Consider the following 25,877-nt stretch of genomic DNA (forward strand, 5'->3'; position numbering starts at 1 on the left):
TAGGCCCTTATCATGGCAAATTTGCAAATTGTTAATAAATAGAATAAATAATATAAAAAAGGAATAAAAATAAGAAAAAAAAAGAAGAAAGAAAAAAAAAGGATCCAAAGGTTGTTTTTTTTTTTACATTATTTTCATTTAAGTTGTATTTTCCAGAAAAATTCTCATCCCTTTTATGCGTCCCTCTTAGGTTTTTCCTGATGTGCTACATGTTCGTGAACCTGGCGTGCGCCCTACAGACTCTACTGCGAACCCCCAACTGGAGGCCCCGCTTTAAGTTCTACCACTGGTGCGCGTCCAAAACACCACCTGGCTCTTTTCTTTCCACGAAGGCCGCACGTCCTCTCACCGCCTGTCTTTTGTCCCCCACAGGACTCTGTCCTTCCTGGGTATGAGTTTGTGTCTCACGCTCATGTTCCTGTGCTCCTGGTACTACGCCATTGTTGCCATGGTGATTGCCGGCTCCATCTACAAGTATATTGAGTTTGCAGGGTGAGTGATCATAATGAAGCTTAATATGAGTATTATTGTTATAATTTGAGGGGGAGTCATCATATTTTCCCCAATAAATTGTAACAAGGAAACATTAAAAGAGCTAAACATTTGTTGAACATTTATTTGATCATATTTGGAGTGCAACAAATGTAAAAGAAAATTTAAAAAAAAATGGACAAAAATACAACTCATAATAAAATATTTAAAATAAAATAAAATCTAACTAAATAAATAAATGTTTAATCATGTACATATGTCATATGAATGATAAAATTGCATGAATAAAATCAATCTAAATAAATACATAAAAGAGAGAAACAATTTAATAAGCACTGAGAGATTTTTTATCAAAGTACTGTAAAAATCAAAATGTAACTTTACTGATCATATACATGTCATATTTATACTTTAAGACCTGTTCTGTCAAGCGCAAACAGCCAAGCCAGTCAATAAATTTGTAATACTGTAATAAAATAAAGTACAGCAGAATAAAGTTTAAAAAGTAGGGATGGGTGAGTACCGATACCAGGTATGGTATTGGGCCGATACCAGGCCTTATTTCAAGGTATCATCCTGGCGACGTCGGCCAATACCAATATCAGCTCGTGGGGACGTTTTACAATAAGGTACTAGAAATGAGAAATAAGTAGAATAGAAACTTGTAATATTTAAAATAGAACGCATTTATACGTTTTTGGGAGCAAATGAGTAAAAAAAAGTCTATTTTAAATCATGTAATTTAGTCAATATCATTTTATCATCAACTTAAAAATGATTAGTGTTGAATGTTAAACTGTATCTTGTCGCCCGTGCAGGAGTACCTGAATCCGCAGACCGTTGTGTCGCATTCTATTTAACTTGAGCGTGCGCTAAATGACAACATGATTGATGAGCGTGTTTGTGTGTGCGCATTTCGCAGTGCGGAGAAGGAGTGGGGCGACGGCATTCGAGGTCTGTCCCTGAGCGCTGCACGTTACGCTCTCATGCGTCTGGAGGAAGGCCCCCCCCACACCAAGAACTGGAGGTACGCGCGCGCAAACATCCCCATGTGCTGGTTGCGGCTAATTAACAGAGAAATGAACAAGATGTCTGCCAATCAGTCTCTCAGCTAATCTGCACATCGCAAACAAGCGTTAACACGCTCACGCTCTTTCCCCATTTGTACTTTTTTACTTGCCACCCTTCAGCTGCTTCCCTTTCGCGCCCTGGTTCTGTTTGGTTTCCCCCCGCCCTGGACTTTTTTCGCCCCCCCCTGTACTGTGGCTTTGTCCCCCCCCAGGCCCCAGCTGCTGGTGCTGGTCAGCATGGACGGCGAGCAGAACGTGGAGCAGCCCAGGCTGCTTTCGCTCACCAACCAGCTGAAGGCGGGCAAGGGCCTGACCATCGTGGGCACGGCCCTGGTGGGCACCTACCTGGACAACTACGAGCACACTCAGCGGGCCGAGCAGGTAGCTTTTTCGTTGGTTTCTTTTAAAGCGCTCCTCCATCATTTGTCGAAAAAATTCACAGATTACCAGCTTGCAGTGTATTTTCGTCCTCTTTCTGTAACAAAGTTGCCACAAGATGGCGGTAAAGCTCCGATGGGAAAGTTATAATTGGTGTTAGGGAAATGAAGCTTCATGAACCACTTGCGATTAGAGTTGTCAAAGTGAATCGATTAAATGGTGATCTTGGTTTAAAGATGCAGTGGAAATGTAATCAATTTCCATTGATTATGTTGAAAATTGCCCAAATGACTTTTCAAAGGTTGGCTGACTGGTTAGCACGTCCGCCTCCCAGTGCAGAGGACGTGAGATCGAGTCCGGGCTTCGGCCTTCCTGGGTGGAGTTTGCATGTTCTCCCCGTGCTTGCGTGGGTTTTCACCGGGTACTCCGGTTTCCTCCCACATTCCAAAGACATGCATGGCAGGTTAATTGAACACTCCAAATTGTCCATAGGTGTGATTGTGAGTATGGTTGTTCGTCTCTGTGTGCCCTGCGATTGGCTGGCAACCAGTTCAGGGTGTACCCTGCCTACTGCCCGAAGCCAGCTGGGATAGGCTCCAGCACCCCCGCGACCCTAGTGAGGAAAAGCGGTCAAGAAAATGGATGGATGGATGGATGGATGGATGGATGGACTTTTCAAACCAAAATGCCAGATTTCCTGTATCTTTTCGGTCAAGGGTCATGAGACTTTATTTTTTAGGCTCCCCTAGCAAATTTGACGTCGCTAACTGAAACGGACAAACCGCTTTCCAACTTCTGGCAGGCGCTGCGTAAACTGATGGAGACGGAGAAGGTGAAGGGCTTCAGTCAGGTGACGGTGTCGTCCAACCTGCGGGACGCCACCTCGCACCTGCTCCAGGCCAGCGGGCTGGGCGGCCTCAAGCACAACGCCATGCTGGTGTCGTGGCCGCGGAACTGGAAACAAGGCGACGAGCACCAGACCTGGAGGAACTTTGTCGGTGAGTTGGCTGCCAATAAGTGATAACACATTTGCATCAAAGCAATTTGCTTTGCTTAACTCATTCAAACCCAAAAACGTATAAATACATTTTTATATGTTGTCCTTCACTCCCAAAAACGTATTTATACGTTTTTTTTATGCTAGAGCATACAGAAGGCTTTGATACAGCTTCTAACATGAAGAAGTCGCTTAAAGCAATGGTAGTTATTACAAAAAAGGGCCAAGAGGTGGCAGCAGAGTATGAGTATCTTTTTTTCAGTGTTTTCACCCGGAATGTGAATAATGATTAGCATTACTCCAATGCTAATTGCTGCAAAACGGAAATGGATACAAATATTAAAAAAAATCCTGATGAAAGAAGAGACTCTAATATTTCTTTTGGTAGGTTCCATGTTTTTATAGCAATAGAACAGAATATTCTGTGGGCCTTGCAAAATCAAGTCAAAATCCAGTAAAACAGCCGGGAGCGAAGGGGGTTGCTTCAGTGAAAAAGACTGGGAGTGAATGAGTTAAAGGGATACTTGACTCATTGAGCCATCTGCTGACCAAACCCAGAAAACAAGTGAGCCGTGATTAGTCGTTACCTACTTCCTCAGCACAAGTGATGTCATCTTCAGTCACAGTAAGTGGAAAAAAAATCGTTTTTAAAGGTATTAATTGTACATGAAAAATAAAAAAGTTATCAAATTCATTCTGGACAAAACATTAACTTTTTATTGCTGAAAATGGCTCAATGAGTCAAGTATCCCTTTAATAATGCAAAATCAATTGCATTTTTAATGCAAAGCTGCATCCGAGCGTTCTACATCCGTCTTGTCCTCCTTGCAGAGTTGGTGAGAGAAACCACGGCGGCGCACCTGGCCTTGCTCGTCCCTAAAAACATCGCGGCCTTCCCGTCCAACGGCGAGCGCTTCACCGAGGGCCACATCGACGTGTGGTGGATCGTCCACGACGGAGGCATGCTGATGCTGCTCCCCTTCCTCCTGCGCCAGCACAAGGTGCTCGCTAAGCTCCTTCCTCTTTTTTTTCGAGGAAGTAAACGCATCCTGGTGCAACAACATTGTTTTGTGTTGTTTTTTTTTTTTTTACTCTCAGGTTTGGAGGAAGTGCAAGATGCGCATCTTCACCGTGGCCCAGATGGACGACAACAGCATCCAGATGAAAAAGGATCTGACCACCTTCCTCTATCATCTCCGTATTGACGCCATGGTGGAAGTGGTGGAAATGGTGACTCACCAACTTATCAATTATTAACTCTTTGACTGCCAAAAACGTTAAATAACGTTTCGTAAAATCCTATGGAGGAGTGCCAAAGACGTTAAAAGACGTTTTTTTTTTTCAAAACAGGTGAAACTAACCATTTTCTATTGTTGATTACTCAAAAACGGAATAAGGTAGAAACAAACTTTTTTTTTCTGATGGAAGATGAGAGTCCAATCTTGTTTTGGCAGTATGTGTGTTTCCATAGTCCAAACACATAATTTTCTATGGACCTTGAAAGATCAGTCAAAATGCTTAAAATCGGCTGGCACCCACGGCATCCCTTTTCTGAAAACGTCTGGCAGTCAAAGAGTTAAAAAAAAACAATAAAAACTTAAGTCTTTCTATCCATTTTCAATTGGAGCTTGTTGCCGAAAAAGTGTGTACACCCTGACTGTCCGCCAGACAATTGCAGTGTAGATGTAAACAAACATTTGGACTCACATTCACACCTACAGACAATTTAGAATCTTTAATTAATGAACCGAACATGCATGTGCAGATTCTAGCGCTTCAGCTGTTGAAAATTTCTACAATCAAGTATTCTACCAATTATCCTATTGATTAACCCTTTAAAGATTTTTGCTTTATTAAACATATCTGTAACTTGAGTGTGTGTGGCTTTAAAAGACGGGGGACAAGTCTGGTGAGTGACGTGGGCGTCAGGGAATGAGAGTGTAGAATCGTCACTGCCAAGCATAGGCTGATATTAGATTCTGTATGATAACCGTGGGCAAATTTTTTTTAAGTATCACCGTATTCTGCCTGTCCAAACTTCACCTATCCTATCATTAACTCATTTACTCCCAAAAACGTATAAGTATGTTCTATTTGAAATATTACCATGCTCCCAAAAACATATTTATATGTTTTTTTTATATATATATTTTTTATGCTAGAGCATACAGAAGGCTTTGATGCAGCCTCTGAACTGAAGAGAACGCTTGAAGCAATGGTAGTTAGTACAAAAACGGCCAGCAAGTGGCAGCAGAGTATAAGAGATCAACCAGGGCCATGTTGCAAAAAATCTCTTTTTGAAAGTGGTTTACACCATGAATGTCCATCCATAATTAGGTTACTTTTGACCCAACTGTTTCTAGAGTGCAGTGCAGCTCTTTTACTCAACTGCAAGCAGCCAATCATATTGTGTCTTGCTTAGAAGAAAAAACAAAAAAACGCTTATTACCAGTGAGAAAGCGTATTAGCGCTTATTGAAACCTTGACTTTTTAAAATCATTGTAAATCGGCACTAGATGAGCTCAAATTCAACTCTAGGATTCAGATTTTGTGAAATGATTACTTGTGACGTTTTGCAATAATGTCCCGACACGGCTTCTACTGCCGTTGTTACCCGCTGTTGTGTTTTCCCGCAGCACGACAGCGACATCTCAGCATACACGTACGAGAAGACCCTGGTGATGGAACAACGCTCGCAGATGCTGAAGCAGATCAACCTGACCAAGAACGAGCGTGAGAGGGAGGTAAGAAAGTTGCCGCCCTCGTCTTTGAGCAAGGCGCACTCAAAAACGTCTTCCCAAATGGGACTCGACGGGTTCAGCTCGGCGTGGCTCGCCTTGATTTGACTTGACGTGACACGTAAAGCGCTGCTGGACCCAAAGCGTATTTTAGGCCAAAGCAGAGCGTTGGGACGCCATATTGCCTCTCTGCGTTTTTGCTGTGGAGCGTGACGGCGCCATTTCTTGGCAGAGGGATGGAATAAATAGATATTGATCTGAGCCTTATGCTATTATTACCTCCTGCAGGTCCAAACGTTCTTGCTTTTTACTTCACTTAACCGTGCTCTTAAAAACAAACATGTCTCTTATTTCTGACTTTTCATTTGATTTTTCTTCACAGATCCAGAGCATTACCGACTCATCCCGCGGCTCCATTCGGCGCAAGAACCCGGCGTCCGTCACCACCCAGCTGAGCGTGAGCGAAGAGCCGCCGCCGGCCGGCAACGAGGAAAAGCCGGAGGAGGAGGTAGAGAGCTTGCACGGTTTACGTCTCTTTCCTGTCTAGGGTTACATATTTGGGGGATTAAAAAATAACAAAAAAACAATTTAACTGAGATTGAATTATTTATTTTTTTAATTGTGCATCCCAACCACTGGATTTACACGCTCACGTCCTACCAATAAGTGACGGCTAATAAGCATTTCTCTCAATAGTGAAACACAAAAAAGGTTTGAATGTGACTATGTGGGGATGCTTTGAGATGCGAGTTACTTTTTTCCTTGACCACGCAGTCATAACTCAAAACACGTATCTCAAATTGTCTTTCCAAATTGAAATGAACATGCCATTAATCCCCCTCCAACTGTAAAAAAAAAAAAAAAAAAAAAAAATTTCTAGAGGTGTCAAAGTAAGAGCGTTAATTTAAAGTTCCTTAAATTAACGGCAATGACGCAATGCGCTCGTCCTCATGGGAAATGTGGTCTTCCTTCAGGCATAACATTACCGCTTTTGTCCACATGGCACCGCCATAATCACCATAAAATGAAAGTTTCTTAGTGTTCCTTTAACGTTACTAATTTTCTTAACACGCGATTAATGATTCCAGTCGCAACGCAGCAGACACGTCCACTTCAAAATTTTGCACTAATAAATGTAATAATGATGCATATATTTGTGGAGACTGGGGTCAACTTGTATTTTACAATTTTAAAAATCTGCAGAAGTTCACAAGTTACTTCATGTTAAAGATTAGATAGCTCTTAATATGAAAAGAAAAATGCACCGAGCTGTCACCAACGTCTTACAAATGCAACGATGCCATCTAGTGGCAGAAAACTGACCTCAACACAAATCAATATCACATTCGTTTGTTACAGTACAGGACATCTTTTTAATTTTTAACTAAACTGTTATAAATTATTATAAAACATTTCAATGACTAAAAGATACAGCCATAGTTCTATTAGTTTAACATTTTTTTCTACTTTTATGTTAGCAAAAATATGAAAACTTTTTTTTACTGCACATTTTATTGTACATTTAGAACAGATATAAAATGTACGATAAATCGTGAGTTAATTATTGAAGTCATGCGATTAATTACGATTAAAATTTGTAATCACCTGACACCCCTAGTTTTTTTCAAAGGAAAATAGCACTATATTGGTATACTTTAAATATCCTCTACTTATATCGTTGTAACGCCACAACACTGATGCTATTCATTAGCCTATTTATGGTGTTTTGCACTGTTTGTTCGCATTAAGCTAAACTGGCTTACAAATAAACAAATAACTAAATACAACAATAAATGAAAAGCACCAAAAAATTGCTAAACAAAACAATAACAAAAAAGTGTTATTGTCCCTCTCGCCCAATCAGCCATGAGTCGGATTACGAAGTACTGTATGCTCTGTTCTACCGACATGTTTTAGTTCATCTGTTTTACTGTTTAGTAGACAAGCTACCAAATGACAAGATGGTGTTCTTGAACCCCACTTCCTCTCTTTTGTCCCTCTCAAACATTCTGTGACTTTGACCCGCATTCCAACACTCGTGGATTTACGTGTATCTCCACCTCCGGCCTCGCTACCATCCGTCCTCCTTCTCCTCCTCCTCCTCCTCCTCATAGTCAAAGTCGGCCTCTCCCCCTGTGCCCCCCCCTGCCCAGGTGCAGCTCATCCACGACAACACCACCCCGACCAGCCCCGCCGCCGCCGCCGACGCCCCGCCGGCCCCGCCCGAGGCGGCCCAGAGCCCCGGGGAGCAGGTCCAGATGACCTGGACGGAGAAATGCGACGGGGACGCCAGCAAGCCGGCCGGCGCTGCCACACCGTGCGGCATCAAGGACATCTTCAGCATGAAGCCGTGAGTACTCAACGACATGACTACGCACACACATCTCGGGATGGCAGGATTAAAAAGCATAAAAAGTCATTAAATGATTTTTTGGGCTCCAATTAAGGCCTTTGATGACATTAAAAGGCATTAAATATGATGTCCAGAGGCATTAAAAATTCATTGTTTAAAAAAAATAAAAAACATTGTTCATGCTTTATTTTACTTTTTGGGGTGTCAAAATTAATGCATTAATTTTGAGTTAATTTAACGCCACTATTTTTTTTTTAACGCGGGATGAATCTTGGAAAGCCTGTACTAGGAAAATTCCATGTCCACGTCAAAATTTTGCAGTAATAAATGTAATAATGATACATATATTTTTAAAGACTAGGGTCAAGTTGTATTTTACCATTTAAAAAAATGTGCAGAATGTCACAAGTTACTTCATGTTAAAGATTAGATAGCTCTTAATATGAAAAGAAAAATGCACTGCGCTGTCACCAACGTCTTACAAATGCAATTATGCCATCTAGTGGCAGAAAAATGACCTCAACACAAATCAATATCTCACTCGTTTTTTACAGTACAGGTCATATTTTTTATTTTAACTCAATTGAATATGAATTATTATGACATTACTCTTTCAATGACTAAAAGATGCAGCCATATTTCTATTAGGGCTAATGTTATTTAAAAAATGTGCATATTTTATTAATATGAAAGCTTCAAATATATTGTACATTTTATTGTACATTTAGAACAGATATAAAATTTGCGATTAATTGTGAGTTAACTATTGAAGTCCTGCGATTAATTATGATTTAAAAAAAATAATCGCCTGATACCCCTATTTTACTTACTACATTGTGCAAAGGAGTCATTATAACCCAATGTAGCGTTAATAAACGTGATTAAAAAAAAATAAAAAATACATCAATTTTTTTGTTTTTTGCCACCAATGTCCAACATGAAACACTAATCTCATCTAGTGGCAGAAAATTCAAAGTTATCCACTCTTTTTAAATGTTTAGTATATCTTTTTAACTTCAAATAAATACTTGCTATAAAGTTACTGTATCAATGGCTGAAAAGGTACAACCACATTTGTATTTGGTAAACTGTATTGACAATAAAAATTGACGTTTCTACTTAAGTAAGTTCGGTACTTTATTTCTTTTAGTAGAGTTTTTTTTTTCTTACACAAGTATCTCGAACTTCATCTTAAGTACGACGTGAGCACTCTAGCTACCGCTGGTTCTGATTATCTACATCTTTCCCTTCTTGCTCCTGCTGCAGTGAATGGGAGAACCTGTAAGTACCAAAGATCTTTTCAACCTCATTCCGACTATTTTTGTAATAGACATGAGCGGATGAGGACAATGAAAACATGTGCGAGTGAGCATCTGTCACCCACCTCCACGGAAGCGGCTTTGTCTTGCCTGACAAGTCCCGACAACCTTGTCCCGTCTCTGTGCGTCCGCCCCAGGAACCAATTCAACGTGCGACGCATGCACACGGCGCTGCGACTCAACGAGGCCATCACCAAGAAGTCCTCGGAGGCCAAGCTGGTCCTGCTCAACATGCCCGGGCCGCCCAAGAACCGGACGGGTGATGAGAACTGTATCCTTTGATGATGTCATCCTGTAAATTTGACCACAACATGTCTGTTTTTTCATCAAAAGCATAAGAGAAAATGTTATGTGGAATTCTTTTTGATTAAATGGAAATGGTCAATATTACCTGCTGACAAGATATATATTTTTTTAAAGTGTAAGGGTCAGAGGTGGCAAATCCAGGTCCAGAAAGTAAAAACCCTGCCAGTTTGGCTTTAGCCCCAGATGCTAAATAGCTAGCTCCCTAGCTAGCTTCCATGGTGATCAATTACCTGCTAGGGAGCTAGCAAGCTTGCTAGCTAGCATCTGGGGCTAAAGCCAAACTGTGACAGGGTTTTTACTTTCTGGACCTGGATTTGGGTCACAGTTTTATTAACTAAAACTAGCTGAATAAAATGTATAATATATATATATATACAATTTCTTTGACTAAAATGCTCAATTTAAAGTTGAGTAAAACTTGACTAAATAAAAACAGGATAAGGTTGACAACGTGAAAAAACTAACAAGCACAAAATTTTAAAATGGCTGCTAAAATGAATAATGAATATGACATTATAGTTACGACTTGTGATTGTTTTTGATGAGGGGAAAGAGAGACGTCTTCTTGAGGAAATACTGTAAATGCCTGTTTGTGAACAGAACTGCCAATCTAAAAAGCAAGCTAATGTTGGTCTTGAGGGTAATGGCGCCCTCTGCTGGTTGCCTCTAGCAGTGAATTTATTTTATTTTTTTCTCCCATCACACTACAACTACAAGCAGATTGGTAAAGCAACATGCACAACATGTTATTTTTTTCTTTTTTAATCAATGAATTATTTTTTATAATTATGCATTTCGATTTGTTGTGATTCCATCTTGAAGTTCCTTCACAGACTTTCTCACCCAGACATGGAGTTCCTCGAAGTCCTCACTGAAGGTCTCAACCGGGTCCTTCTGGTCCGCGGCGGCGGACGCGAGGTCATCACCATCTACTCCTGAAAAAGCAGAGCCCCTGCCCCCCTCTTCCCTCCAACCCGACCATTACCAAACCCCCTCCACCACCCGCCAGCCCTGCTCCTGTGTTATCCGTCTCACCCGAGTCACTCAATGCTGCTTCATCTTCATGTCGTCCTCACTGTTTAATGGCATATCATACCCGACAGGCAGCCCGACTCGGTTCCGGCGACCGAGCAGAATCGACTGGTTAGTCGCAAAATCGAGATCGGCTCCGTGTTGGTTAGCCGAGCCGCGGCTATCGAATGCATGCTAACTTGTCTTTTACGTTTGAGTGTCGTTCGCTTACCCAAAACGTGGGGAAAAAAGGCAGAGAAGATGCTTAAAAAACGAGTCCCGTTGTCGGGACATGTGACCGCCGCTAAGACCACCACCAGCCAGGAAAGGGGTCTTCACGTACGAACTGTGAAATCCACGCGGGCCGCTTTAGCGTTCACCGCCGTCCTTGTCTTTTTCTCAGTGACTGTTTGCCCCTCGTAGCCACTGTATGTGCCAAAAACAAAAACAAGAGGGAAACAGGCGTTTTATTTTTAATTATCAGAAGCTGAAAAATCAAAAAAAGGAAAAAAATACTACTACCATGCAGTCATTAGTTAAAAACGATCCAACAAAGTGGTGTAAGCAAATCTTTATAATGTAAGAAGTCAATTGGTTACTTTTTCATTTTTTTGGTGTCAGATTAAGACACACAAAATAGTCACTTTTTCAGCGCCAAGCGAACGGTACCCGGGTTGAAACAAACAACGAGGTTAGCTTAGCTTGTAGCCCAACTGTGAATAGCATCTTAGCAGCAAGCTAGCGTCTTGATGAGGATGTAAATGACCGGGCCGCTTTTTCATTTTTTGGTGTCAGATTAAAAAAACAGACAAAATAATCAGTCACTTTATCAGCACCAAGCGAACGGTACCCGGGTCCAAACAAACAATGAGGTTATCTTAGCTTCTAGCCCAACTGTTAATAGCGTGTTAGCAGCAAGCTAGCGTCATGTCGAGGACGTAAATGACGGGGCGGCTTTTTGATTTTTTTGGTGTCAGATTAAAAAACACAAAACAATCAAGTCACTTTTTCAGCACCAAGTGAACGGTGCCCGGACTGAAACAAAGAACGAGGTTAGCTTAGCTTGTAGCCCAACTGTGAATAGCATGTTAGCAGCAAGCTAGCCTCACGACGAGGACGTAAATGACGGGGCGGGGGGGGCAAACCATCACGACCAGCAGCCCTTTGTGTGGATCCCTGTAAATAATGTACAAGCTCTGACGCTTCGTTGGGTATGAGTGTAGTATTTTTGTGACATATTCCGAGAAAAAAAAAAAAAAAACAAAAGGAGGAGAAACAATCTTTCGCTACGAGGGAGCGCTTGAAAACGGCGGTTTTAAATTTCTATTTATTTATTTATTTTTGGGATGGCCTCCGCACGCACTGCACCTGCACTCTTCATGCAAAAGTGTTATTTTTTCATCTAGAGAACAAACAAAAAAAATACATATTTATGTTTATAGGCAGAGTTTATGAACAGTCATCTGCTCGACATGTTTGTGTCGTGTTTTGCCAAATTTGTATACATTAAATGTGCCATATGATTTTACAGAGTCAAATTCTATATCATCGGAGAACAAAGTGTGCTAACTTTCTTTCAAAAGAAAAAAAGGTCAAAGAGGTCTACGTGAATTTGAAAGCGTGGGATTGGGAAGCAGATGACGGAAGTTCATCTTTTTCCGAGCGGTCTGACGAGACGAGAGGACAGCGGCTTCTGTAGCAAGGAAACCCACTTTGTCCACCAGACGGACTTCTATGCAGTAGACTCACCAGTGATGTTTTATATACAGAGAAATATACAGTATGTATTTCATATATATACACATAGGCTGATACCGAACCGTGCGCAAATCTTAAGCCACCACTAGCTTTGTTGTTTTAGACGCCTTTTTCGATAGTAAGAATGCGAGATTAGGTAAAAATATATGTAGCCCATTTTGGGGGAAATAGGTGTCAGGTTCAGTCAAACTAGAGCATTTAATAAACAACAGACAAGGAAGGAAGACAAGAGACTTAGATTATTTTTGCTCGTGAGGAGAACGGACAGAGATGTGCTCAGTTACAACCTCCTACCGCTCTGAGGCACAATCCGTCAAGCCCACTCGTTTTTATTTATTTTAGGGCGGTCCCTGGTTACACAGTGGTGCTGCCCTAAAGGTACGGGGAACACACAGCAGCAACTATCACGGATTTGAGTCATTGTGCAGATATTTATACAGACGTGTCTTTCTTCGGCGCTGAAGGTTTCAATAGATTATCCGCAAAGTGTTTCCGCCGCTATCTCGTGATAAGAGCACAGTTCCCGTCTTGCAGCTGCAAGAGCATGAGTCATGCTTTGCGATATTATAAGAGTAAATATGGGATAACTTATTCTAACAATAGGTTTAAAAATGTAAACCAGATATTTTACTAAAATAAAACCTCTTTCACGTTGAGGTTCTGCAAAATGAAAATCTTAGCTGGTTGACTTTGCTACCTCATTCGGTTTATCAGTGAGCAACGTCCGAATACAGTCGCCGAGTAGGCTTCAAATGTTGGTCAAAAACACGGTAAAGGCTTTAGTCGTTATTCCGAGCCCGCTTGCCACACTTTTGAGAATCACCGGCTTGTACAGAACCGCAAAATGGTAAATCAGCAGAAAAAAATCATGAGCTTAATTTTGGTACGATGAGGATGAAGGAATTTATTTTTCATCATTTGAGTAACCTAGTGATTAGCATGTGAGCTTTGAGGTTCTGGACTTGGGACCGCATTTCATAAACATGTAAGATTCATTGATGATTTGAAATCGACCGTAGGAAATGAGTCAACCAACCAGGAAGTAGCACCAATTACAAAACCCAAATATATATATATATTTTTTTCTTTTTTAAATCTATCTGGGCTCAAACAATCAATCTTCGGGTGGCTTAGGACTTTGCGCGTGTATATACGCTGGATTGCGCTGTTGGGTTGAGAAGCTCATCTGGGAAGGAACGTGCAATAGCTCAAACGGGGACTCACGTTGTTCATTTTTCTTAAGGCATCTATTTTGTATAACGTCTTCTGCAGAGTCATCTCGAGTCACTTTATTTGCATTTGTATTTTTGGGGTGGGGGGGGAAGTCACTTGCACTTGTAGTAGAACTCTAAATAGATACTTTACATATTTATACATATATACATATATATATCTATATATCTATACAGTATATGGGAATTCCAAAAGAAATTAGTTTCTAGCGCTATTTAAAACAAACAAAACAAAAAAGCTTTCTTTTTGGTGTTGCTCGAATGTCCAGGACCATTTGTGGTGAATGCTGCTAGTACTGGTAGATGTCTTTGTACTGTACATAAAGACCGCCGAAACCACAATCGACGCCAGGTGGTCGTTTTAAAAAGGAATCGCTAAAAAGGGTATAGACGATACATATCAGCGGTGGCTGTTGACGCAAAAGCATTAGAAAAACTCTACCAATGCAATAGAACATGTTCCTTTTGTTATCAAGAAATTAGTCGTAACAAACTGTTTGGAAATTGCCAAATTGTGACTATAATTTACTAAAATAAACTAGTCAAAAACGAGATGTTTTTTTTTTTTTGGGTGGTTTGCGAACATTTGCCTGCATCAACTGAGCCTTTAAAAAAAAGTCTGAAAAGGAGACGTGCGAGAGGTTTTAATGTACTCTATTTCCATAAACAAAAAAATTCAATTCAATTCTCAATGTTTTATAATTGCTGTTTGCATGGTTTCGTGTGGCGATATTTGTTTTTGTGGTTTTTATAGTGACGACGCGCGCTACAGGCGACAATGGCGGGGGGCGGGGGCGGGGGGGCTCGCTGCCCATCGTCGCTGTAAAAAAGGTCTCGCAAAAAATTTTAAACAGTTCACTTTATCGTTACTTGTTCTATTTCTTGCTGAAAGTAGTCTTGTGAAAGGGTCGTTTTGTCGCGAGGCCTCGGGTTGTGGGTCATTTGTACATAAGAATGAAATCACTACAGACACTGTAACTTACTAGTGTTGTCTTTTCTTGTACACTGTTTGATCACTGTGGACTCAAAGTCTTAGAGTTTTGTAAGATGATGTGCAATATTATTTATCTTTTCGTTTTGCTCCGGTTTTATCAATCGCTTTATTTTCTGCCCAAATTGTCAGTCAGCCGCATACCTTAGCGCTCATCCCGAAACGGAGCGAATGCAGCGCCACTGTCGACTCGGGTGGTGCCGGAGTGCAGTGCAGATCTGAACGCCCCCGTCCGGTGAAAGCCACATGATTTGTCTTCTTAGCCGAAACACAAAGAATATTTCATTATGGATGAGAAATCAGCAATGTTCATCTGTCACACTTTCCTTTTGTTGGCAATGAAAAGCATATTTCTCCAAATGGTGTGAGTCTTTTCTCCATCCAAAAAGAAAGAACATTTGTTTGAATTGTTTTGGATAAAAATCTGACCTTTTTTTTTTTTTGATGTGGCAACGTGTCTAAATTTGGACTTTTTATGTCTCTCGTGCTCCAAATTTGGAACTTTAGGATAAAAATCCTAAAACAACTTTTGCTGAAACATGCTTTTCATTGGAAAACCTTGTCTTTTTATATAATCATAAGTTCATTTTTAGTTTGTGTGTGCGTGTGTGTGTGTATGTGGTGGATTAAAACAAATCAACATTTTGAGTACAGCACTTGCTTTTCATTTGAAAATGTGTTTTTTTTTGTGAACTAAAACACAAAGAAAATGACTTGTTGCATTTTTGAGGGGGAGAAAAAAAACATGAAACATCCTTTTAATTAGACATCAACTCTATTGCCTTCACACACCAGAGTGTTATTGTTCGATGAAAAGCATGCATCTCCAAATGTTTTTTACTCAAAATTCTTCATCACGTTCTTGTACGGAAACGTGGAACTACCAATGTGGAGTAAAAAGTTTTGACTGGCAGGCAAATACATTAGAACGTAGCTAAATGCTCAAACTTAGCAGTTAGCATTTCCCCACAATGCCACTTTGTATTGACTTGAGCATGCGCAAATGCCACTTTCTTATTGATTTGCGCATGCGCAACAAAAATGTCTTTCCTTTTCTTTATTCTTAAAAAAATATAATTTTCGTCTACATTACACCAATACTTTGATCATTTAAGTAAGAAAACTTTTATTTGTAAATTTTACATTATGTCTGCAGACTGCAACGTCTGACTTCATTCCGTCTTTTTTCCCATAGCGCCACAGGGCATTATGGGAAAATAATGCTAAGTTTTTAGCATTTAGCCTACAAGTATGTTCGAACATCGTAATTGCCGGTCAAAATGTTTACATTACATTGGGAGTTCAACAATCAAAGTGCGCATCCACGGATGGACGTTTTCTTTGCGTTCCGGGGGGGAGGGGGGATGTGGTGATCAATGTTTTTAATTGGACAGGCATGCCATCAACCCCCCCATTCATTCCGCACCCTCCCCACAAAAACTGCTTGGTTCCAAGCTGCAAGTACTACCTGCTCATTTTGGCCACTCAGCGCATTTCTTTTGAGTTGTTGTAGAAAAACCTCGCATGCTCTGGCCACTTTCCTCTCTCCCGCGAAATACAAGATGCCCTAACTTGCTGAGTTCGTAGTGCTCTAAATGTTCATCCATCATCCCTCGAAGCCCCTCCCCTCTTCCTCCCCAGCCCACAGCGATGCATTTTAAATGTGACGGCAGTATCATTCTTCAAAAGTGATCAAAAGAATATAAAACTCGCGCTTCCAACACAGGGAGCGGCTCTGCTTGGACACCGTCCAAGCGACAGACAGTCCGTTTGGGAACCAGCACACACAGCCCCCCACCCCAATTGCACCCCAAGCAACAAACTGTAGCATGAGACACAAAAAAAAAAAAAAGCTGCCGGTGATCATTCCTCAAGTCTCCATCCTTAAATGGATGTTAAGGGCTCTAAATAAACAATAAAGTGAGCGGGTAGAGGAGCAAAACACCACAACACACAACACACAACTCACATTGAGGCGAAGAAGTCACTCCCATCTCGTGACGGTGACTTGTGAACATTTACTTAAAAAAAAATAAAGTAAAAGAACAAAATGAGCGGCTGTCCAAGTGCTGCGAGCAGAGCCGCTCTCCAGCCACAGTGTAAACAATTGTGTGCATGCACGTATGAACATGACAATAATATATTTGTTTGTGCTCTCAAGTGTTTTGTTTTCTTTCCGGTCGCACGACTCTGTATTTCCCGCCTCCCCTCGCTATCTTTTAGCACAGGACGTGTTTCCAAATTATGATTATAAATTTATTAGATGATTATTAAGAGTACAAGATTATAGTTTTCATGTATTATCTAGAGAAAATAATCACCAAAGTATATTTCTGTTTGTTTATATTTAGTGCAAATATGTGCTCCAGTGAATTAGATATGAATATTTGGGGGATAAATTGCAGCCAATAGACGAACAAGCAATGTGCCAAAGGAGCAAGGGAAGTTCATTCTTTAATTTAAGAAAAAAATAAATTCTTGAAATTCAGAAAATCAATTCAAAATGTGGAAACTTGTATGCTTAAGTCATTTAAATAGTAACAGCCAACCCCTAATGTATCTACTAAAAATGTCAATATTTAATTTCTTTAAATATAATCATCAAAAAAGTCAGTAGGCTATATTATCCTGGCATCGTTCCACTTTTGGAAATATTTCTCAGCTCATACGGGTAAAAACTAAACCCAACCAGTATTAGTGATAAATTGATGAATGTGGGTTTTCTATTTAGGTGGCGGCTTTAGGCACCCGTGATGCATATGGCGATGATCCCCATCTTGTTTTTAATTCACTGGAGTCGTGGGAAACACTTTATATGGCTGCTTCAAAACGCAGTCAAAAGTTATATACTGTTCTGCAAACACACGTCTTAACTTGGAAATAATTTTTTCCCCTTGCGAATCGGTCATTGTTTGTGGTAAAGCTGTATTGTTCCTTTCAGTTTTGGTGGGTGGGGTGTGTTTTTGCACTTGTGCTTGGTGAGCTGGTGGTGGGCAAGAGGGTGGGCTACGTGTAAATAAATTAAATACAGTTAGTGTGGAAGTGTTTATTTTCTGTGTCAGTGTAAGTTAAATATTCTAAGGTTTGGAAAAAAAAAAACTGAAAAAAGTCAACATGTATTCTCTATTGTGTTTCATGGTACATTTAAAAAAAGAAAAAATGAAACAAAAGAGTAGTTTTATCTTACATTTCAAATGCTTCTATCTCTATGGCTTCTGGCTATGATACCCGTTCTCTATTTTATAGATTTGTCAGCACAAAATGCAATAAACCAATACCATTTTATTACAGCAGTTGTGTGGTGACTTTTTTTTAATGGAAACATGAAAAGGAGGCGCAATCTATGAACTGAAACATTCCCATGCTGGGGAGAAATTAGAATGTTGCAGAATCATCCGAACACACGCGCGTCAAGATTGGGATGCAATTATTCACAAAGATAAAACAAACAACAAAATAAAAAAAAAGGTTAAAATTGTTTACAAAACAGGTTTCCTACTACTCAGTAATGTCGGGGGTACATCTGTGCCATTGGGCCCATGTTGGCTGTTGGTCTCGCGGGTAGAAGTTGCTGCTGTTGGTGGTGCACTTGAGCCTGGTGATGCATCGGCTGCTGCTGCTGCGGCTGCTGTTGTTGTTGTTGTTGTTGTTGAACCGACAGGCTGGCGGCGTTCACCAGGTGGTTGAGAGCCGGCCCACTCTGGATCAGAGTGTCCAGAGCTTTCTGGACACTCGGGTTATCGAAATTGATGCCACCTGCAGCGTTGCTAGCTCTCGGACCACCGGCCGGGGTGGCGCCAGAGGGGGCGCGGCCCATGGGGGTGCCGTAACCCTGAGACGCCGCCCCGCCGGGACGCACCGAGCTGTAGTCCTGGGACTGTGCGGCGCCGGCAGAGGAGCCTGAAGCGCTTCCTTGCATGCCGGCGCTGTTCTTGAACATACTGAGGATCTTGGCCTGCAGCTCCTGGTTGGGGCTGGTCTGCGTGCTCAGCGGGGTCGAGAGTGGCGCCATGTGGCCGGACTGGGGAGCCATGTGGCCGGACTGGGGAGCCATGTGGCTGGATTGGGGTGCCATGTGGCCGGATTGTGCCGCCATGTGGCCGGATTGTGCCGCCATGTGGCCGGATTGTGCCGCCATGTGGCCGGACTGGGGTGCCATGTGGCCGGATTGTGCCGCCATGTGGCCGGACTGGGGTGCCATGTGGCCGGATTGTGCCGCCATGAGGCCGGACTGCTGCGGCGCCATGTGGCTAGACTGCTGCGGCGCCATGAGACCGGCCTGTGGCGCCATGATGCCTGGGTGCGGTGCCATGTGACTGGACTGCTGTGGCACGGTGCGGGCAGAGAGGGAGGGAGGCAATGCCGCCACCGCAGCCGAGGTCTGCACGTCAGCAGCGGCAGGAATGGTCGCAGCTGTCCAGACAGAACGGTTAACGTGTTAGCGTGACAACATTGCCCGTTGCGCCAGCGTCAAGGATGAAAGAGTTGTACCTTGGTGGGGGTCTGCAGGATTTCGCATTAGCCGCGCCCGTTTGTCATTGAGGTATGCGATCAGACCTTCCAGTTCCTCGGGTGTTAAAAACCTACCCGGCAACAACACACAAGATTTAAAACCATTATTACCCCAAGGCACGGCGGCGCACACTCGGCATTTGATAAACAGGGTTTCTGCAAGTCATTAAAAAGCATAAAATGGATCTTACGTCTTTAAATGACATTAAAAAGCATTAAAAGGAACCCCGATTGTCATGTCTTCTAGCGTTCCTAAAGAAACAACATGCGACCGATCAAAGAGTCACTCTCCCCATTCACCAGACACATTCAAGAGTTTTCATCGTCCTTTTAGGAACGCTACGCGGGGGTTTCACATTGCCCGGCAGAAAGCCAGCTGCCATTCTAAATCACTACGCACAAAATACATTGCGACGTAAATAACAATATGTCCAAATAAAGCTTTTACAAAATGTATTAAGCTGGAAATGATTTTTTTTAATTAGCATGGGAATATAGATATTAGAAGTTTCATCGTTATTCACAAATGTGTGAATATCCAGAAGGGCAAAGAGCTTTTTGCAACATGACCCTGGTTGATGTCTCAATCTGCTGCCACCTGCTGGCCGTTTTTTTTTTTTTTTTTTTGTAATAACTACCCATTGCTTCAACCATTCTCTTCAGTTCAGAGGCTACATCAAAGCCTTCTGCATACTCTAGCGAAACACCCCCCCCCCCCCCCCGCATAAACGTATAAATACGTCTTTGGGAATAGAGTAATATTTTTAAAAACGTATTTATACGGTTTTGGGAACAAATGAAGTAAACTTTAGTATGGCTTTAACTTCAAATAACTTGATGAAATAGTTACTATAAAATTACTGTTTTATTAAACTAAACGATACAAACAAGAGCATGCAAAACCCGTGTACATTTATAATGTGCAATTATCGCAAATCAAGTACGGAAATCATGCGATTATGATTAAAAACTGTGGGTCTGCATTTATTTTGTGATTGTTAAAAATTGAGTTGAATGACCTAATACATCTGTGCAGCATGTGAGGTTTGCGTATTTGTTAGTCCATGTGTGACGTCACATCAGTTTATTCTCGCCAGTTATATAACGGATACATACAAACAAGTAAAAAAAAAAAAATGGCAAAATGATTTCCAAAGTTGCCTTGTGGAACGCAACTTGGGTTAGGCTATTCATTCATTTTAAGTAAATAGAAAATGTAATTTCTAGCGACACTTTTTGATCAATCGTGGCACTCGAATGTTACGCAACAGCGTGTTTGGGTGACTCGGCCCATTGTTACCTGTTCTCTGTGAGCAGCGTGACGGACGTCAGCACGGAGACGGGGTGGCTCTCGCGGTCGGGCTCGCGCAGCAGCACGTCGTCGGCCATTTTGGCGGCCTTGCGGGCGATCTCCTCGCGGTCCTTCTCGCGGTTCTCTATTTTGTAGGCGTCGTAATTGTGGCCGATCAGCATCAAGGCGTCCTGCATCGGCATGTTGCGGTGTTCTGGCGACATTTGAAGGAGCGGTGCAATTTGTTTTAGCCGGCGATTTAAGATAATTACAAGGTCTCGTGTGACACGCTTTTGTAAAAATACCCAAAGGATAAAAAAACATCACACTTTTTTGCCCTTTTCTTGCCTCGCTGAAATGTTTGTTTTGAGGGGGCGGGCCTGTATCGTGCTAATAACAGAATGTTCATCCCTTCTTAGGGGTGTGCCAAATAGAAATCGACTAAGCATGACAAGTAGACGAATTGTGTCCTATAGAACTAAACTATTGCTGTTTTATTTGGCAAGCTATTTGCACATTTGGATTATTTTGCCACTGTCGACAACTCAAATTTGTACTCAGGTTGCAACATGCCACAGTCAATCACCAAATTACCAAAAGTCATAAAATACATGGATTCACATTAAAACTCTTTTATATACGTATAATAGTCAAAAGAAGGGCAGTTCTGCATTGAAACTGATGCATACTGTACACTAAAAGCGGCGCCGTAAGATTACCTTGCGGCGTGCCAAACAGGATGTTGACGGTGCAGGATCGGTGCACCTGGTGCTGCTGGGTAATGATGATGGCAAACGGGGTGCGAGCGCGGCCCACATCCTCCAGCGCCTGAGTCAGGGACACCTCCGTGTTGAGGAAGATCAGGTCCACCACCATGCCCAAGTCGTGGACTTTGCGGCCGACCGTCTCGGCATACTCCCTGCTGTTGGTTCAAACACACACAAACAATGGAGCCACATGAAGTCCAGAAAAAAAAAAACTGGTTCTCCAACACCACCTCGCCGAAGGGATGTTCTCAGAGGTAGTAAAAGAGTTCACGCTTACTTCTGTGCCTTGTTGACGACGATCACGGAGCAGTCGACGGGGCGATCGGTGTCGCGGCGTCGCTGCAGTTCCTCGTAGTACTGCCGATAGAGTTCGTTACGCCGGCGCTCTTCCGGGCGAGCGTGCTCATCTGTTGGTGAGGACAAAGAGGTCGGCATTTAACAATTATTTACGCATGATAAATGTTCAAAAAGCACCATTTCGTCACCCTCTTAAATTAAAAGCCTCAGTCATGTTTTGACAATATTGTTTTTGCCTTCAACGCCTCAGGATGCTGGCCATCCCATTAGCATATATTAAGATGAGATAGATTAGAATAAAATGACTTGTTTATTCGATGGAATAATTGATAGGCTAATCATTGTAAAAAGATTCGAAAGTTATAGCATTAACCATTACGATCAACAAGTACAGCAAGTTTCATCAAAATGAGCTTGATTGAACCCACTGGCTGATTTGGCATGGGATGACCCTAAAATGAAAGCCAAACAACGCTCGCAACCTCCCAAATAGAGCTGTCAAAATTAAGCGATTAAAATCGACAAGTAATCCACTATCAAATTAATCTTTTGGAGACATTTTTTTTCATTTAAAATTGTCCAAATCCTCTGATTTCAGCATAATAGTGACTGTTCACTGATTCCAGTAGTCCTTTATGAAAGACGACTGATTGTCTTCTGTGTTTAATCAAAAAAAGCCTTTTTATATTATATATATATAAAAATCGCTACAGGAATACGAAGTACGAAATAAAAACGCCAATCACTGGTTAATAAACAGTAATCAAGGAAAAAAATGCTTTTGTAATACACTTTTATGCTAAATTAAAATGAATCTGATTAATCGGTTGACTAATCGATAGATTAATCGATTCTATAAATATTCGATAGTGATAGCACTACTCGCAAATAAAAGCTACAGCTCACGTATGGCTTTAGTGAATCAGAATATGGCGAATGTCATTTACTTGGTAGTCCGAATGGAGTTGTGAGCAACGACGAGACGTACCTTCAGGCTCACGCCGCCCATTCCATGGATCTTTGTACTGGTCCCTGTACGAGTTATCCTTCCTTCTGCCGTAGTAATCGTCGCCGCTTCCTCCACGGTAGTAGCGGTCGTGTTCCTCTCGGCTACATCAAAACATTTAAGAAGGGTTTAAACAACAAACGTCGTTTTGTGGTTCCAGCTGCAACGTATAGACATTTACTTGTAGGCGGGATCTCGCGGCGGCCCTCTCAGGTCCTTGTCTCTGTTCTCCGGACCACGGTAACGGTACTCATGGTCGCGGGGATGGCTTCCCATTCTTGGCTCTCTGCCGGAATCTCGAGCGGCGTCCCTGGGCTCTCTCCCCTCACGTCCATCACGCAAGTCGCGATCTCGGGGTTCGCGGGCATCGCGATCTCGGCTGTCACGGGGGAACACCGGCGAACGGGACCGAGGCCGGGGATCCTTGCCGTCCCCGTAACCGCCATACGGCCTGAGCAAAAGATTCAAGTAGTGAGAGGATGGTACGTTCTCCAGTTCCATTTTTTTTTTTGTATAATCTGGAAACTTAAAATACCGATACTGTACTTATGACATCAATGAATAGTTACAAAGTACATCTGCGCCAAATAAATCCAGTCCAGGAGACACCAGTTATTATTTCAACGGATAAAAGCAAGTGTTTCTTGATCCAATTGATCTGAAATCCAGTGCTAAAATCAAAAATCCACATTTTACTTGCCGTTTATTCGGGATATGAGTGTTTTCCCCCCAAAAGTCACACCATGCTGTCAATAAGTAGTCACAAACTCAGAAAGACCACACAAAAAAAAAAAAACACCCAAATTTCTCAATCATTACGAGAAGAAGAAAGAAAATCGATAAGCAAAATTGTCTTGGAAATTTTCTTCATAGAAGGTCCCAATGCTCGGAAATGGTCATCAAAATTGAGGTTGGAGTAAAATACACCAACGCTGCGCTGCTCGTGTGAAAAACGACCGACAAAACGTGGCCGAAGTGAGTGAAAACTTCCAGGACTGGTGCGAGAAAAGTCAGAACCCAATCCACAAGTTTTCCTTCAACGTGTGTCAGATGATCAACTTGGATATCAACAACGAGAACGTGTGGCGTTTGCTCTGTTCAGCACGCAAAAAAAGAGGCAAGCGTTGCGGCAGGACACACGCCCCGCACACAATAACCCGAGCTTCCGACAGTTTGCGGACGATTTGAAAACGAGGATGGCGTCGAGATGACCGAGACGACGGAAAAGTGTCTTTGCCCGTCGTTCATGAGTAGGCTGGGAAAGTGGCTTTAGGCTGAAGGAGGCGAGGAAAGGGGGAACTTGCAGTTTGGATTTAAAATACATCCGTTGAGATTCCAGCCCTGGAAATGGTCATTAGCGAGCTGTAAAAGCTTTTCAGTTCTTTAGTCAATGCTTATTTGCGGAGATAAATAGTACCGTGCCGTGATCAAAATTTCATTTCTTGGCACATGAGCTTTGTCTTGTATTCAACATTCGCATTTAGATTTATTCATTCCAAAATGAATTGTCACCAAGTCTGTGCCATCCGACGGATGCGTGTACCAGTAAGGCAGACTGAACGAACCCAGGTTTATGTAGAATAACGACAATACTTGATGATAGCGCTGTGTTTATAGCGCATAGGTGGTCCTCTGTTGAAACAGACTTCCAGAGGGCCGCCAAGTAAGCCAACTTTATTCACAAGTTTGAGGGCATGGAGGTCCATCACTAAGCTACGGGTACTGCCGACATTTGAATGGAAAACACACACACACACACACCGAGCGATGAGCGCAACCGCGAATGAGTGTGCCTTCTTGTGCCGCGTTTTATTGCCGCAAGTGGCGTTCGTAACGTCGAAATGTGGAATATCAGGACCGACACAACCGAGAATCCACTGCAAACGTATGCAAAATACTGAATTTGGCAGATGCAGAAATGTCTCATGAGTACAAATTGTATGACAGCTCACATGAATAATTGCATTAAGAGGCCAAGCTCGTTATTGAAGGCAATAGGAATTTAAATGAGCAACTTGTCACGCACTGAGCCTGAAGTTGAAACCAGTTTTTGTGGCTGGCTGAAAACAAGTATTGATTTATAGGAATGTCTTCAGATTAAATTTTTCGGAACTTTCTTGGTTTCTTGTGTGTGTCCTTAAAATTTTGCTAATCCTTTGAAAAGGTTCCTTGACAGTGACACGCCTTTTGCCCATAAACCTTTTCAACAGCCATTTCAAGCAACAGGCCACTGCTGAAGTTTACTGCAGTTTTATAATAGCCACCGTCACATGATGATGGTTTGGAATAGTGGAGTCTTATTGATTTTTTTTTTTTTTTAACAGTGCTAGGAAGCACCTTTTCACGCTGCTTGACGTGATGACATTTTCCACAGAGATTGAAAAAAGGTCATATGAAGGTTAAGAAACAAGCTCAGCTGATACTGTAACAGACCAGTAAGTGTAAAAGTAGGGACGTGCAATTAATTCATCACTTTGATCAACCACTATGGTCATAATTATTTTTTTATATCTTACAGGAATGGTGACCGTGAAACTATCAATGTTACCAACTCTTGTTTGAACAAAAGTGTGGTACTGAGCAGAACGCTGCCTGAAGAGGTTTTTGCCTCAATGGAATTCTAAATGATGCATTAATCAACTAATCCACGATTAGGCCCATCCCTCATTAAAAATGAAAATCTATCAGTACAAACAAAGACATTTGTGAATATATAAAGTCAAATTGTGACATCCCTAACCAGGTTTCCCGCCCCCTCAGTGAAATTATGCTGTCTTTAGTTTGAGTTTCCAAGAACGATGTGGTGTTAATAGATTGTTTTAAGCCACCGTGTGATTGTTATAATTCAGCAAAATAATTTTTGGGCAGTTTTTTTGCAACTCAGTTTTGCCACACGCGCAGATAATAGAGGAGCACACCAGACACGGTATTGCTGCCATGAGACGTTAGGTCTACGTAATGGTTGATCACGTGGTTCATGTATAAATAGCCAATACGTACGTTTATGTGCTGCAATGAGGAACATCATGTAAAACGTCTCTACTCACTCCGAAAAACTTTTTCACCGTTCAGATTCCAACAGGCATCACACAAATGATCTATTGCTTTGTTGTTCGTGAAGACCACGTGGATTATCTACGACAGCAACAAGAACATAACCAAATATTGGATGATGGTCCATGTTTTTAGAAATAGCCCTGAACCTGCTGTCAGTGGCTAATGTACGAAACGGGCAGCTATAATAGTTGGCACATGAGCACGGATCCAATGCAAAACCATTGAAAGGCAATTTTGCGTTGATTGTGGTCCAATATCAGCTGCCACTCCTGAAGAGGCAACGCATTCTCCACATCCCAACT

General features: G+C 41.9%; 2 protein-coding genes and 1 long non-coding RNA gene across 10 annotated transcripts in view; 1 reads left to right on the forward strand and 2 right to left on the reverse strand.

Moving 5' to 3' along the window:
* LOC144056261 (uncharacterized) lies at nt 1-10,835 on the reverse strand. The gene is made up of 3 exons (XR_013295028.1): nt 10,497-10,835; nt 9,413-9,639; nt 1-468 (listed from the first exon to the last, which is right to left on the reverse strand). It is a non-coding gene; the product is annotated as an uncharacterized LOC144056261 (long non-coding RNA).
* The window catches only part of slc12a5a (solute carrier family 12 member 5a), a 151,972-nt gene extending 134,037 nt beyond the window's left edge, over nt 1-17,935 (forward strand). For 2 of the 3 annotated variants that reach the window (XM_077572853.1, XM_077572855.1), the window contains 13 exons: nt 191-289; nt 373-492; nt 1,415-1,519; nt 1,775-1,943; nt 2,743-2,938; nt 3,769-3,938; nt 4,036-4,167; nt 5,574-5,681; nt 6,058-6,183; nt 7,829-8,025; nt 9,295-9,309; nt 9,485-9,618; nt 10,501-17,935. In XM_077572853.1, coding sequence (XP_077428979.1) covers nt 191-289; nt 373-492; nt 1,415-1,519; nt 1,775-1,943; nt 2,743-2,938; nt 3,769-3,938; nt 4,036-4,167; nt 5,574-5,681; nt 6,058-6,183; nt 7,829-8,025; nt 9,295-9,309; nt 9,485-9,618; nt 10,501-10,592 — 1,663 coding nt within the window. In that variant the 3' untranslated portion in view covers nt 10,593-17,935. Of the gene's footprint in view, nt 1-190; nt 290-372; nt 493-1,414; nt 1,520-1,774; nt 1,944-2,742; nt 2,939-3,768; nt 3,939-4,035; nt 4,168-5,573; nt 5,682-6,057; nt 6,184-7,789; nt 8,026-9,294; nt 9,310-9,484; nt 9,619-10,500 lie in introns of all 3 variants that reach the window. The other variant, XM_077572854.1, reaches the window with a different exon arrangement.
* The window catches only part of ncoa5 (nuclear receptor coactivator 5), a 13,418-nt gene continuing 5,217 nt past the window's right edge, over nt 17,677-25,877 (reverse strand). For all 6 annotated transcript variants that reach the window (XM_077572862.1, XM_077572861.1, XM_077572859.1 and 3 more), the window contains 7 exons: nt 22,700-22,969; nt 22,501-22,622; nt 21,493-21,622; nt 21,168-21,370; nt 20,458-20,662; nt 19,137-19,228; nt 17,677-19,058 (listed from right to left, as the gene is read on the reverse strand). In XM_077572862.1, the coding sequence (XP_077428988.1) occupies nt 18,148-19,058; nt 19,137-19,228; nt 20,458-20,662; nt 21,168-21,370; nt 21,493-21,622; nt 22,501-22,622; nt 22,700-22,794 (1,758 nt within the window). In that variant the 5' untranslated portion in view covers nt 22,795-22,969 and the 3' untranslated portion in view covers nt 17,677-18,147. The remainder of the gene's footprint in view (nt 19,059-19,136; nt 19,229-20,457; nt 20,663-21,167; nt 21,371-21,492; nt 21,623-22,500; nt 22,623-22,699; nt 22,970-25,877) is intronic.

This window comes from Vanacampus margaritifer, chromosome 8 (assembly GCF_051991255.1).
Source record: "Vanacampus margaritifer isolate UIUO_Vmar chromosome 8, RoL_Vmar_1.0, whole genome shotgun sequence".
Classification (NCBI taxonomy): Eukaryota; Metazoa; Chordata; class Actinopteri; order Syngnathiformes; family Syngnathidae; genus Vanacampus; species Vanacampus margaritifer.